This window comes from Anopheles funestus, chromosome 2RL (assembly GCF_943734845.2).
Source record: "Anopheles funestus chromosome 2RL, idAnoFuneDA-416_04, whole genome shotgun sequence".
NCBI lineage: Eukaryota > Metazoa > Arthropoda > Insecta > Diptera > Culicidae > Anopheles > Anopheles funestus.
In genome coordinates, this window is record NC_064598.1 from 62,827,602 (window position 1) to 62,843,642 (window position 16,041).

Genomic DNA, 16,041 nt, shown 5'->3' on the forward strand with positions numbered 1-16,041 from the left:
CTAATCGTTGCCGATGAACCCACCACGAGCCGGTTGGTTCGTGCGGGATGCGTTGGGGTAATTTATGGAAATTATGAAAATTGTTAAATGATATCCCGATATTCGTATCCATATGACGGGCGTGCGTAGGTGCGGGAGGTTGGGTTGAACGGGTTGAAAAACTTGTTGCTACATTATGTTTGTCATCGGATATTCCAATATCCGTTTTTCCTCAGTACGTTTCCACACTTTGGACCCTGACCACTGCTTTTCCACCGTTTCCACTGCGTCACGTTAATATGTTTCAAAATAAAGCTCCAATTCTTGCTTTCCAGATTTATGACCGGTAGCATTGGGTCTGATTGCATCGAATTTCGTAAGCAACATGTCACACACTGACACAAGCCCTAAGAATATTTATATCATTTTCTTTCTTTCTTTTACTATACTTTTTCACCTGATTGCGGGATTGAAAGATGCGTCACTTTATGCCGCCGAAGAAATATAGTAATTTAAAGTGTTTTGAACAAGAATTCACATTTTCACGATACTGCATTAAGCATTGGCCGTTTTTACTCTGCGCCATAAAAGTGGAGCATGTTTTTCTTCATTTCTCATGTCATTTGCTATCAAACGACGGGTGTCGTGTTGTGGCTGTAAATTAATATATGACGAATGCTTGACAGTTGCTGCATGAATGCCAGAGTTTACACGTGCATTTTCGTTCGGACGCCGGTCGCCTTGTACGCCAGATTTTATTGCGTCTGGATTTTATTAATAAGTGGGTATGAAAATAACTTTTTTAAATGTCAATATCACCGAACCGATGCTCTTCCGCCAAGTCGATTAGCGGTACGATTGAGCAAAAAGGAAATGTCGTGGAAAGTGAAATCGGTGCCAACAATTTTAACCCTTTTTGCGTGAACTAATGCGACAGCAACAACATGTTCTGGAGCATTAAACTAATGCCATGACGCTAGTTTAAGGTCACTCATCTTCATCATTAATAAGGGGAAAAAATTGAGCAAAATCTTGCGGAGGTGTAATATTTTTTCCTTCATCTAATCAATTTTGTATCTTCGAGCCAACGCCAAAAGAACGCCTAAGGTATCCTTAACTTATACATACTTGTTAGAATCATTATGCAATTGAATGAGTGAAAATTGACTGCATTCATGAAACATTTGTAATGATTCTTCAATTCAGTCTGCCGTTCAGCAGTTAGCAAATACAGCATATTTGTAAAGTATGCACACCTTTTCACCTAACAATAGCATACGAGTGAACGGTGGCCTGAAATCGATCATTACCCATTCCCATAGCTAGACAGAAGTTGTTGGTACAAAGAATAAAAAATAGAACTCGAAAATGGGTGAACGTTTTTCCTACTCGGCTATGAGCAACACCCGAACGGATAGGAACGCAAACATATTCACCTCAGCTGTTTACCTTTATTTGACCTATGATTGTTTCTTCTAGTGCAGGCCCCCGCCCCGGAAGGTACCTTCGATAGGAAATAAACATCTACGCTACTAACTTGCAGCATGTCGGGCTGTGTTTATTCATCAGACTTTTGATTTGCATGAAGCATTACCATTACGATAGCGCCGGTAAGAGCAATCAAACTAGGGCAAAGTTCACCTTTCTATAGCGAGAAGCGAGAAAATTGAAACATTCAAGGTATAAAGCATTATCGTAAAGCGAGCAGTTTCAATCATCTTACTTGGCTCTCTTGTTCCCGTTTAACCTCAGGTGAACTGCTTCACAGTATACGGTTGCTTCTTTGTATGGTTCAGCAACACTTGATACATTTTTCTATTAACATATGATACATTCGACAAAAATAATCAATTGAGGATTCGAGTATTACAGGTTTAATGTAACAAAAACAAATCCTTTACCACTCTTTAGTACAATCAGTTAAGCTATGTAATCTTTTCTTGTAGCATATTATTTCAAAAAAATTTACTATTTCATGCTTACAAAACAGTCAAATATTGCGAAACATTGGCCATAAAAAGGTAAAAAATAATAACAAAAAAGAAAAAAATTGATAGTTTAAAACTACAAATACGCATGTAATTGCATGTAATTAGACATATTTAAATATCAGGTCTGTATCTACTTTCAACATCAAACGATATATTATTTTACATTTAGCTTTCAATTTTTATTTGTTTGTTTTATTTGAAACTGACTCAAGTCGGTTCATTTTTATATTTTTTGTACTTAAATAAAAGTTCATCACTTGTATCTTAGTTATTTTTTATTTCAATATGGACGGCCAGGCCGTATGAATCTGTATCTTACTTATTCTGACAAAAAATGTTCTCAATAATACCCAAAAATGTACAAATAAAATTACTATATTTTCATCAAGTTTATCAAATTCGGTTTTGTTTCTCGAAGTCAAATAACGATTCTGTCGTATTCATTTTCCGTTATGCAAAAAAAACCTTCTATTAGTAGTAAACACACGAAAATTCTCCATTCCATTTCCATACCGAGTTATCCTGCGTATCAGCCAAACAAATTTCTGTCGACAAAACATACAAATCCATTGTGCATTGCTCATGTTCAACCTTGATCGAAGGAAAAGTTTTATAATCTATAGCGAAAAATTCACGTGACTGACGTGTCTTAACCGTAGCACGAAAGTACGACTTATCAAAACAAATCTTTTCAACATCCCACCACCTGGACTGGGTGATGGCGGTAGTGGTCTGTCTGCCCCAGGAAAAAAAACATTTGGCTTGTCAGCCCAAAGCTCAAGTCCGAACCGGTGTATCACTCCTTATCACTGCAGTCATTTTTCAAGCTACCCTAAAAGTCGCCAAAATCACCGGCGCATTTTGGAAGCATCTGGAGAGTTTTGCAAATGTAATCCTTTGCCATTGCTTTTTGTGGCGTTCTTTCGTATCGGCACGTGGCGCGGATAGAATGTGTAAATGTGGTTATGGTTTGTTGGCTTGAAAAGGCAAAGAAACATTGGTTTTGATGTTTGAGATTCAAATTCAGTTGCCAACATTATGTGTTACATTTTTATCGAATGTTTTGACCGACCGGGTGAAAATATCTTAAAGAAACTTAGCAACTTTTTCTAATCTTTACAATTTCCTTAACGTGTGCATCGTAAACAACGCATGCCAGAGAGTTGCCCAGAACTCTTGCAAGAAACAATACAATTTTCGTGGAAAATCTATGAAGTAAACACTTTCATCGACAGTGTTTCCGCATCCGCAATCGGCCAGGGGAAGTGTTACAAACAAATGAGAAACAAACGTGGAATGCAAGCAATAAGTGACAAACCTGAACCAGACTCTAACTCTTGCCTGCGAGCTTAAGTGCAACAGAACATCAGCGCTTGAAATATCCAACCTCGGACTGGGCGTTCGAGTTTGTCGTAGCCATGAAGTCTGGCAAACATTCGGGGGCATCTTGCGCGTTCCCATATCCAACTCCACGCTAAGCTAATGTCATCCGATGTTGGCTTTTTAATGCATAAATAACAGTGCTCTATTTTTACCACCGTTTAGCTAAACGAGTATCGTGTTTTATCCCTCATTTTACTCCATTCCGTCGAGGGGTTCTTTTTCAACAAAATTTTATGCGGAACCACAGAAAACGGAGAGGAAATCTTCTTCGTGATGCACGCTACATAATATCCACGCATAAAAACCGACTTGACGGTGCCAACTTTATGCGTTTAAACATTATGATTTTAATGAACTCCGGTATGCTGCGCTCTCCGGTCACGGTCTCTCGTACGGAACTAACCCCCGGGGGCCTCACTTCACTTTATTCTCATCGTTAAGCATCATCCGCTTTGTCACCCTCGGAATGATTGCAATGTTGGCATCGCATGCAACATGCCACATGCATCATATGATCGTGGTGTGATGCGATCTGAGTGAGCGAGAGCAGTTGGTTGAACCTTTTAGCGATGGTTTGTCATCTATCCGTCGAGATCGCGTGTCCCGTTTCGTTTTCATTTCACCGGTAACATTGTGTGAGGCGACAAAGACACGACAAGACGGGCTGTGATCGTCTAAACATGGGATCGTGGTTTTGTGATGTTACTAACCAACCGCACCGTGACGATGTGAAGGAAAGATTTGTAAATTAGCTAAATTTAAATTCAATCACAACGGCTGCCTTTTCGTTTCAGGAAAAAGTCGAGAAAGATAGTTACGCTTCTGTTGTTTGTGTTTTTTTGCAGATTATCATCGACGTTACATTGCATATGGCAGAAATTTTGACTTTTACTATCGCGAAGATGTCAAACATTTATAAAATTTATTTTATTTCATTCATTCAAAAGGACAATCAATTTTTAATGTTACTAAATTATTTTAAATTTAGGAATAGATCATTTGTATTCCTTCCTTCGTTCGATTTCTTTCAAATTTTATGAAAGTGAAGAAGCAATAAAATGAAACGTTTAAAACAACCAGACAGCTCAACTTAACAGAAGCAAAGTTAATCTAATAAGAGTTTGAATTTGAATATTGAAAAAAATGAAGCTTATTACATGTTTTAATGAAACATTTTTTTTTGTTTTTTTTTTGTATTTTTAGTCCATTTATTAATTAATCATTAAAATGTCAGAAATAACTACCTTTTTAAACAATAAAATGGAAATATAGCTAAGGTATTTTTGTTGCCACATTTTTATAAAAAAAACCAAGGATGCATGTTTGAGGGTAAAGTGGTTTAAAAATACATCTTATATTTGGTACGCTCCCTTTAGCCTAAAAAATGTTCATCTTACATTCACAGTCAAATACAACAATGTACAAATGGCGTAATGCGACCAATCCACTTTACACCCACATACATTATTAGTGGGCAAACAAAACAATGCGAAACTTCCAAACCAAATCTGCACTTTCATCTTTCGCACCCTCGTTTCATATTCGCACCTATCTGAGTGTGTGTATGTGGCGCAAAAGGGGCCGAACATGTGATACGCCGCAAGCGATACAGTGCAAAAGTCCTGCCAACTGTACACAGGATCTACCGCATTACACAACAACAGCAAGAATCTTCCGCACGAAATGAGGAAAAAAAGTCAAAATGAAGCAGATGGTTTTTGGCGAAACGAAATTACGCCATTGTTACCCTAATGTATTATGCATCGGAAGGACGTTGTTCCGCGTGCCTGAAGCGCATTGCAAGGACTTCGCTTCCTGTGGTGCGGGTGTGAGACCCTTGGCTAAGGATGACGTTTTGTATCCTTACCAATTACCGATACAACTGTTGGCTTTGCCGTAACAGTAGGATCTGTTTGTTTCATTAGATATGAAGCTGATTAGTGACGTAGTTCTGCTGATTGTCATATGTTTGTCCAGGATGCAATAATAGTGTGTAAACATATTCGAAACAAAGATTTAATGATATCCTCTCTTTTTAATATCCTAATTCAATGAGTCTATCACCTTGCAAAGGGTTAAGTATGATTATTATAAAATTATGTATTTTAATTTTTCTATAACACTATTCGATTACATGATTAAAAACAAGTTATTTTGCTGGGGTTATTTCACAACAATAGAATGTAAAAAACTCATATTTAATTTTGATTCAACAAATTGGAAACTTCCAAATGTTATACTACAGCAACCCGTACCCGTGATGGCTGCTGTAACATTACCGACGACAACGGCAACTATTTCACCGGACAGGAAGTGAAATAAAATCGTGCTCGTCTTGTGTCGTGAATGGAATGGCATTAAAAATTTATCCAATAACGGGCGAATTGATGAATTCTGGAGCACTATTTTTCCAACCCCAATACGAACACGTTGCCCAAACATCTTGAGCTTCAATCTGTCGAACTCGAATGAAAGTCCGTAATCGGAAATCTACTTTCTTTTATTGCACGTCATTCGCCCCAAAAACTGGAAGCAATCAAAAGCGGAAAATATAATCGGCTTCGTTCCGAACAAAGACAAAAACGTTACCAGCCACATCGAAACTTGCTGCACAACTACACGGTCAATCTAGTGCCGTGAGTTCTCGGAATAGCCGAGATGCATTGGAAACAGCAAAATTAAAATGCACGCTGCACTTACGAAACAAAAGTAGCACGGCCGGGCGTTACGATTTCACGTTCGACCGGCATGGGTTTTCACTCTGCCTCACACTGGAAATTGGAAAACTATTGACATTTATTTGTACAACTTTGTACTCTGTGTGTATGTGTGGGGGTGTGTGTGCATGCATCGACCAGCATGTCACATAATCTTGGCGGTTTTCGCCCAAAAATCGGAATATCACCACAGAAGACAGAACACAGGAAATGAGGCGCCTTTCGGTACGCTTTTCGCACAGCAAACAGAAATCGAAAATCTGAATTCTGACCACGAGTCGTAAGAATTTTTGCTTCACGTTCGAACCCATTCGAAGCTACCATTACTTGGCATCGAACAAATGCAGTATGAATCGGGTCGGTGTCTCCAGTACCTACACGCAAACTACTCACGGACATGGACTAAACCGAGTTTCTCATCTAGAGGACGCTATTTTTGAACGATCGTTATTTATTCCGTTGGTTGTATATTCTGCTTTTAAAACAGAAACGTCTAATAAAACCGCACCTAAAGCGTCACACTGAACGGGATGAAGGAAGCAATTAGTGGATGAGGAACGTGGACCGAGGTGTGGATATTTCCATTTCACGGCTTTCCGACACGGTTGTGGCAGTTTTTAATGTTTGGCTTGTAGCTATTAATTTTCGATAGTGTTAAACGATCGCAGATGGTGCGTTTGTGTGGGTCTGTTTTGCCGGTGGGTGGAAACCGTGACGACCTTCGATCGCAATACGTAATATTGCTGACAGTTTACATGGTTCCCGGTTAAGTGATGGGTGATCATCGTGACCGATGGTGGCAATGATTCGAAAAACGCGCCTCCGGGCCGATGTCTACGATAAGGGTGTTGTTACCGTTTAATTTTATCTTACTTTGTGTTGCTTGTTTAAAGTTGATGAATTAGCAGAGTTGAAGTGATGGTGTACAAATTGCAAAAGCAATTAATAACAACATTACGTGATAGATCGTTTAATGTAAAATAATTCGATTCAAAATGTTGAAAGACATCAATTTTGTTGTTGCTTTTTCTCGTCACAGATTTTTTTAAATTCAAATCTAATAAAACTTATATAAGTTACATCTAAAAGAAAGAATTCAGTAAAATCCACCCACCAGAAAAAAAACACAAGTCGCTCTTTACTCTTCCTTAAAACGATCGCCATTTTGACATTAAATGAGATTTTAAAAATTCTTCCTGTATCAGATTACAGTAAGTTCTTTCATAATATTTCAAAATTTTGTATTATGATGTTTATTTACTAAATTGTGTATATAAAAAAACATTCGCCATGCAATAAATAATTTTCCAATGTGCAAATTACCTACTCGTTTAAAAGTCACTATAGCGACATTTTGCAGAAAATTTATTACCAATCATCAATTAGTCAATTATCATCAAAAATAACATGGTCTCTCTTGTTACTCACGGAACATATATATTTAAAACAAGCAAGTAACAAAACACGCATAAGAGTAATAATTTCTTTACGTATGAAATGAAAAATGTTCTTAAAACGCATCGCCTTTCAGCTCAGTTCAACGAATACTTTTCCATACTAAGGCTTCTCTCTGTTTAAGAATTCATCCAAATCGCTCCAATACATTCTCTCAACACTCTATTTATTTGTGTATTTAAAGACTTAAATTTTCAGCTCCCTGCCGGTAAGATTCCAACGCAGAGCCTAAAAGTGAAAGTTCGTGCAGTATCATTTTTCACCAATCTTTCACAGGCGTGCCCCATTGGAATTGTTAAGCGAACGAAAGAATAATAAACCGAGCCCACCGAGCCCCACGCTTGTAAGAGTCGGCAAACAGCAAACGAACGGTTGACTTTTCGACGATGCGTAAACTTATCCGGTACCGGAAAAAGGATTGCGTCCCAAACGGGCATTAGAGGAAGGGGAATGTTTACCACCCAAAAAACACACTGGTGGAAAAGGCTGGGCTCAAGAGCAACACGTAAAGCGAACTTGGATGGCGTGGTGTTCGCGAGGACGGCTATTCGTTCGATTAAATTATGCAGAAAATTTCACGAATTTCAATTTAATTTTCGAATCTTTTCACTTCACACCTAATAATGGTTAATAGAACGATTGGAGCCGCAAAACCTTCGTGCCCGGGAAACATTCCGTGGCCTGGTAAATGACGCATACACGGCGACAAAATGTGGCGCACCGTTGCGAATGTTTTATGTGATGGGAAAGAATCCCATTTTATGACAAAGAAAGTCTTTTCGAGATGTTGACTTTTCATTGCTGTTGGGAGTTTTTTTTTTCTTCTCCTCCATTTCATCTCCATCAGTACATTGTCGAATGTCTGAAGGGTCTGAGCGTCACCCTTCAGAGCACTGTCAAAATATTACGTGACTACGTCGATCATGCGTTTACTGATGGTTTATAGATTTGACACAGAAAAATGGAATCGAAATGAACAGCACATTACCAGGTAAACGTCGAGCTAGAAAAAATACATTAAAATTGGGGAATCGAAAGTATTTTTTTTATGATGCAGAAACGAATTAATCTTTTCCATTACTTGTATTATGTATCGAATTTATTAAAAACTTTGTTAAATTTTTACATTTATTTTATTAAACAAATTATTTGCCATATTATGCGATGGAAGTACTAATTCTCATACTTATATTAGCATGCAAGAAAACAATGTTTGTAACGGTTATTGGGTACCTTTGACGATGTGGAAGATTAAATATCACACCCAGCAAAATGTCTTTACTTTGAAATCAAAACCTATACCAAATTCGACTCAAATTTATGTTTGAAATTTTCTCCATGCAGAAAATCAACAGTAGAGCTTGAATTTTGTACATCCTAAAAAAGACTAAAACCACATCGAGCTTGTAAGTTATTGCTGGGGATTTGTTTTCTGTGCATGGAGATACATCACGCATATTCTTGGACTTGTCATGCAGAGCGAAAGAACATTTAAAAACACGTTTTGTCCTTAAAGATAATCAAATCATAACAGTCCATACTACGTGCAATCGGTCGGTAACATATTAATCTCCTTTCGAACGAGTTTATACTCATTCATACATCCTTACATTGCGAACGCAAAACAGGAACCTCTTCCCAAAACGACATCTTATCATCCACCTGATACCTGGTACTGCGTTTCACATCGATTCTTGTCACATCTTTCGCTAGAAGAAATCTGAATTAATGAACTCTACAGATTATCCACTTCGTTCGAGAGCAAACGACCTTTAACCAGCAGTGGGTGGGATTTTCCCTGCCCCAAAAGACAAGTTGGTCAGAGGGTTTGCAGGTTGAGCCAAGGTAAGCCGAACGATGGGAAAGCATTCCTTTGGCATTCATTTCTTTCAACAACAGCAAAAAAAGACATGAGAGGACACTGGTTGAAGGTGGGAACCGTTCCCCGACAGGTAAATGTGAAGTAAATAAAAAAAACACCTTTAAGCATCATGCTTGTTGTGTACGAGGCTGGTATAGCATTTTAAAACATTCCTCGTGTGCCTTTGCTTACAGAACGGACGCCACAAACAAAATGTCTGCAGGCGCATGGCTCTAATGGTCATTCCAGTCAGCCGGTCAGTCTCCGGTCTGCCGAATTACCCCACCAGCATCTTGCATTGCTTATCCGGCCCATCATCCCGAACGCTGCCCGAAGGTGAAAGACTTGCTGTAGAAAGCATCTGCCACCTGAGTAGAACACACGGCACCGGCACATCTTCGGGGGGGGGGGGGGGGGGTGGGTACAAGTTTCTTGTGGGTCGGTGTGGATGAAATTACGAATAACAAAACAAAAAAAGAGAGAAACCCCAGCCACCCCACAAAAGCTCCTTCCCCTTTTTCGCAGCGAATGGTTTTGGTGGCCTTCGGCCGATTAACGCTTTAACTTTTCACGTTAAATTTGCAAAATAAACATTCGACCTGAACGCGCGCGGTACGTGGACAGTGGGCCACACTGGCGAATGCATACAGATCAGCTTTTTCTTTATCGTACTGTGAATGTACTGAAAGTCGTTATGTAAAGTGCGGTGGTAAGGTTGGTTGTTCCGTACGTTACCCAGTTTCCATTCGTCCTCCCCTCCACCGTTGTGCCTCACTCACTATCGCACCACCCGAAGGGAGGAGGAGGATGCAAAAGTTATCTGTTGGATGGTGTGTATTTTTTCTTTCTATTACGTTGTAAGGATTTTTTTGTTGTTTTGGATTGCTTTCTGCCGTGTTGTACTTTCTATTTGCTTTGGTAAGATTTCCCCTAGTGGTGTTGTTTGTTTTTTCGCTTTGCTCGCAGCACGACGAAGAACGTCGAGACGGAGCCTGATGAATGCTAAATGACCGAATACATTCTGCAGTTCTAAGGGCTAATGCCCGTGTTGGCTTTGGAAAATGGGACGAAGCTGCTGGCAATTGCGTTAAGCGTTGGATTCGATTAAATTCTTCACGACGAAACAAGATCAACATAAACTCGGTGGGGCAAGTTTGTACTTGCCCAGCGCCCGTGGGTAGTGGAAGAGAAACAACGCGTCAGGTACGTGCCGAAAGCGTGCTCGTTGAAACTCAAATCAATTGCAAGGTTTGTCCCAAGGGGACGGGTGGGACGACTCCCACAACCGTGATAGGTTAATGCTGATTACGATGCTGATCGCACCTTGATGCAGCAACATACGACAATGATGGCGATGATGATAACGACCCAAAAGATACGAAGATACGTCGTGAAAGCATCGGTAGTTATGGAACACTTGAAGAAGATTGTTATGGCAAAGATGGGATTTGGAATGTGCTACTTTGCATTCGTACGAAGCACTTTGAAACAAACAAAACAATACGGCTTGGAAAGGACAATCCTTCCCCCGGACAGCACCTTCCAGGTGAGGATATAATCCACCCCAATTAATTGGCACCATTGAGATCTAATGAATTTCAATTTATTGATAATGCGTACCACCTACGGCAAAGGCCTAAGACATTCGATTTGGACAGACATCCCCAAATAAGCTATACAAACCGTCGTACACTCCAATGGCGACAATACCTTGTTCGCTCGGTGACTATAATACTCTGCCAGCCTGCCGACTCACACTATCACACTTGGTTGATTAGATGAGAAAGAAAATTTCTCACGTCTTCTAAACAAACTTTCCTTTATTGGGTTGTAGAAGGAACTCACCCGCATGCACGATGCATCTTCTTATGGGAGCTTCGTTAGCCGGAAATCAGGTCAACGTTGTTGTGCATTATTCAATTTGCAACACCAACCGGGTACGGCCGGTTTCATTCGTACCAGGTTTCGTAGCGTACCTTGCCTTGCTTAATCGTCTTTTAAATAGTGATCATTTATTATCATCTCCACTCGTTACTCGGGAAAGTGTAGAATCGGTCCTTTATCACCTTTTACCCAAAATCGATTTCCATCCATCGATGGAACACTTCATCTCACAATTTATGCTCAAGCGTCACTTAACCGAGCCCTGGGCTGGTAAGCGCCCTTTCGGAAAAGTCGAACAGAACGACTCGACAAATAGTACCACCGAATTGTAAACATTTCATCAATGCTAACGAAGTCACGGGAAAACAATGTGGCGCGAACACCGACCGACATCTTGGCAGCGAACGCTACTGTCGGTTGGTGTAACACTTCTTACCCGTTTTGCCCCGTTATCGTGTCACCCCACTTTCGGCGTCTATGGGATGCGGGATGCGTTTCCGCCCACCCAGACGGAATGCCAAGAACAGCCCCAGAAGAGCCCAGCTCAAGAGGGAAAAAGTCAAACAAAATAGCTTATCCTCCGTTATCCTTTGTGGCACTTCAGGTTCGGGCCCGGTCGATTGTTATACGCGTTCGATGTACGCGCGTTGTTGATAAAAGGATCTCGCTCGGGCGACGTTCGCTAGCTGAAGCGTCTCTTTGTGGGTCGTCCAAATAGAGTAAGCCCCCGGAGGGTGTCTTTGTCGTTTTGCGACAGAAGCCAACCCTGAGCGGACAAGTTGTTGTTATGAGCTACCCTTCAAGCACAAGTTTAATTGTATAAACAAACAAGTGTAAATGCGCAAATCTGAGACGAAACCTTTTGGAGGTGAATTTTCCGGGTGGAGCTTTAAGGTTTGGTAGAAACATCCCAGTGGCGATAAATGTTGATATTAATTCATTTTATTTGTTTATTTGTTTTATTTTATTTATTTTAAGCGTGGAAACCCTTGGGAAATTCTTCTTTCTTTGTACGATGTGATCGACCTATTAACCCACTAACTTATTTAATAATTTAAAATGTTATTTTAAATATTATACCACTTACCATTCGCTACCATGCCTGTGTTGGATGAAGGCGCAGGACTTCCGAGTCCATCGTGAGCCAACAGGCCAATCAGCAGTAACTTCACCGGCAAAAGGGTGGCCATCATCAGGAAGGCCCCCGCACCGTCAAAGGGGGCCATCCTTGTTGGTGTAAACCAATCCCCAAAACTGCTACTTTAGCTGGTTTGTTAAATATGCACCACGTCAAAATACACAACTAATTGGAAAACACCACTAACGATCAGTATTCACACGATCACGATCTTTTAATGTGTTGCGATCAAAGTGCAATTTCAGTAAAATATTTCGACCTATAAATTGTGTTTCAAGCAATATATTTTTACACAAAAATTCCACTTGTGCCTTACAATATTGCCAGAGCTAGACAACTCAAGTACGATCAATTATGCATAAAACGCTTTAAATGTTTCGAGAACTCACTTTTAATCGTGTTGCTCGAATTCAGACAATAAGCTGCATTTCCATTTGTAACAGGTTGCGTCCTCTTATTAACATTCGTTCACAGCACGATCACTGAAGTAACATTTGTGTCTCATGCATGCACTAATGTTGTATATTTTTAGCCACAAAATTACACATTCCCACTTTGCCTGTAGTTTTCCACTTTCGTTCGCCACTAAATCTATTTGCTCTACAACACTATCTTTGCCGGACGAACTTTCCGCAAATCGAAATACGTTTCGAGTTGTTTTCCGTTCTGATATTATCGATAATTTGATTTGTTTCCAATTGGCTGATCGTTATCGGTCGTTACGTGTATGGTTCACTAGCACTGGTACACGGACTGGTTCGCTTATCCAACTCACAGATCCGCACAACACCGTGACAGCTTTGACGGGAAATTTGGCTTCCGCACGACGCTGCATCCGAGACAACACTGAAAACGCATTCCGTGTACCGCATCCATCCGAGCGCACTGCGCTGAACGACCCACCGCACATGTGTATCCGGAGCGGCAAACACCACCCATCGTCAGCGGCATCATCGTCAGCATCATCATCATCATCATCAGCTATCATCGATCTCAGCAGCAACGTGGTTTGACACGCGGCCGATGATACTCTCCGTGTTTACTTTTGGAAATGTCAAATCTGAAGGCATAAACAGAATGGGAAAATTACGCTTCCCGAGAGAAAGCATTTGCAGCATCCAAGCAGTCATCATCGTTCGCTCTCCCGTTCGCATCGTTTGTTTACATTTCATCCGAAATGATCAAAGCCACGTACACGGCACGGCACACGGTTCGTATGAAAAATTTTCCCCTATCCCCGACAAAGGACGCACCCGGTCGGTTTTGTGAGAAGAATCACGCGGCAGTTCAGCGGTACCGCCAGGGAGTTGGATTCTCCTCTGCGCTCGATCGTATTTTATTGCGCACGAGCAGTAATAAAAGTGGGAAAAAACAAACCGACCAGCAAACCGATACAGTTTTTCCCCTACTTGCTGCACGCGATGGAAAACGACGTCTCAAATTTCCCTGCTTCCGGGGCGCGCAAGGAATTCCATCCTCCGTTTTTCGTCGAATGTCGTATACCTTCTCGCTTAGGCAACCATAATCCGGGATGGTAAAAACCATCAATTGTTTTGGTGCTGTTTCGTTCGACCGCATTGCATTAGACGAAGATAGCTACCACTCATGGTGCGTTTCGTTCTGGCCGGTCTTACGCGATCCGTAAACCAATCAAATTCATTCGATTCATGGTGGACCCGTTTTTCCTCACCGATCATTTCCACCGTGTTCTTCCGGTTTCCATTCACTTCCTACTAACCAGGCTACAACGCGAAGCTTTCGTCTTCCAATCTTCTCGCACGCGCCGGAAACCAACGAAGGAGGAATCCTTTTCCAGAAAGGTACGTCTTCGAATCGCGCATTTCTTTTGCATTTTTCATCAAATCTTCCGTCTCACGATTTCTTACGGAGTTTGGTGTGGAAAACTTGCTCTGCACTGGTCTCTTTTCCGCAGCGGGTATTCTAAAGTTTTTGGAGGAACTCGTACCGTGGCTTCGTATATTCCGATCGCTTAGTTTTCTTCCTTCGATATGCAATGAACTTGGTTGGAACTTTTTTTTTGTGTTTTGTTTTCTACTCATTTTTCTCACACTCGATGTGTTCGGAAGTAAGGAAGCTTTTTTTTGCGTATGTTTTACTCATCCGCTCAAATAGCAGCTGGAAAGCTGCGCATTTTTCAGCTCAAGATTCGCTCCATTCGTTGGCCGCTCCTTAAGGTGAAGTGTGTCCGTTGTTCAGCTTGCTTCAGTACTTCATATCTTTTCATTTCTTAAGGACCACACCACAGCTCCAGGGTTAGGCTCGAGTTCGTGCCGATTTCGGCTTTGACTGGGGAAAAATGGAACGTTTCGCTCTACCCATCATCCAAATTCTTACGGCAACTGATAGAAGAAGGTACCATTCGTTCCGACAGCAATCGGCCATTCTGTGGCATTTTCAAGGTGTCATCAATTTTCCGGACCAGACTGTGCAGGCAAGATGGAATGCAGTCTTGCCACTGCCGTCTTCCTCAATTTTCCCATTGCGCTTTTAGCGCCTATCCTTCTTCGGTTGGGGCGGGTACACACGGTAACATTGACCCCAAGGACGACGTGCTCGGAGTCATATGCCATTTCCAGCGAACGCTGTAAGTACACCAGAGCTAGTGTGAGTGAGCGTGAACACCCCTCGGGCCGGTTAATCTACGTCGACAATCGGATAAGCCGGGAACATTCGAGACAGCTGAGATCAACTTTAATTCTAGATGCGAAACAGCTGTTCCACCAGACGACACACGACAGTGTCTGGCTGTACGTAGCGGGGCGAATGGTTTGACGCGGTAGGATGAGATTGGTTAAGATCGATTGTAGCAGACATTACGGCGTACCGAAAGGACCATCAAAAACACATTATGCATTTCATACGCTTTCTTGCCACGCGAAAGGTGTAATAAATCCTTTTTTAAATATAAATTTCTACTAATAATCTATTTTTATTGCATTTTTCAAACAAAAGGAGCTAGTTTGATCATCAGTTATTTGTAAGGAACAATTATTATTTTAGTTTATTTCATTTTCGAAAAAACACAGAGTAAACGTTGTGAAATAGATAGTATTTTAGTATCGTTTCCAACTAATTGTTTTATTTAATCAATTAATAGAATCAGTCAACAGAGCACTATCGTTCCTAAAAAAAAGAGCTGTTGAGATATATTTTTAAATTCATCGGCATTAGTCATGTTTAATTCTATTTATTTTAACAACAACGTATTAATCTTTGAAATATGTACGTAACGCTAGGATTAGTTATTTGTATGTAACGCTAGATTTAGATATTTGTATTTGTACTATCGCTATAAAATGTAATCGTATAAAATGTAATGTATTCGTGACATATAGCTAGTAAGAATAAAACACGCAGTCGAGTTTTGCACCTAGAAGCGACAGCATCTCTTTCAAGAACTATAACTGGCGCAGCCGAAAGTCGAATTGCTGGTAATAAGCATAAGTCATCTCATCCCGGTTTATACCATCACTGAGCGAATATCAGTTGATTCGCGGAGAGAAGCAGCTGTTCCAGCTAACGTCCCAAACACGCCGTGCTAACGCAAAAGGAAGGAAGACCATCGACCCAAAAAAAAAAAAAAAGAAGCTCTAAGCCTCACGCATCGAGAGA

At 40.7% G+C, this 16,041-nt stretch overlaps 1 protein-coding gene across 2 annotated transcripts in view; it reads right to left on the reverse strand.

Moving 5' to 3' along the window:
• Nucleotides 1-15,143, reverse strand: part of LOC125766134 (lachesin-like) — a 40,667-nt gene extending 25,524 nt beyond the window's left edge. For both annotated transcript variants that reach the window (XM_049431811.1, XM_049431810.1), the window contains exon 1: nt 12,358-15,143. In XM_049431811.1, the coding sequence (XP_049287768.1) occupies nt 12,358-12,496 (139 nt within the window). In that variant the 5' untranslated portion in view covers nt 12,497-15,143. The remainder of the gene's footprint in view (nt 1-12,357) is intronic.
• Between the last annotated feature and the right edge of the window lie 898 nt (nt 15,144-16,041).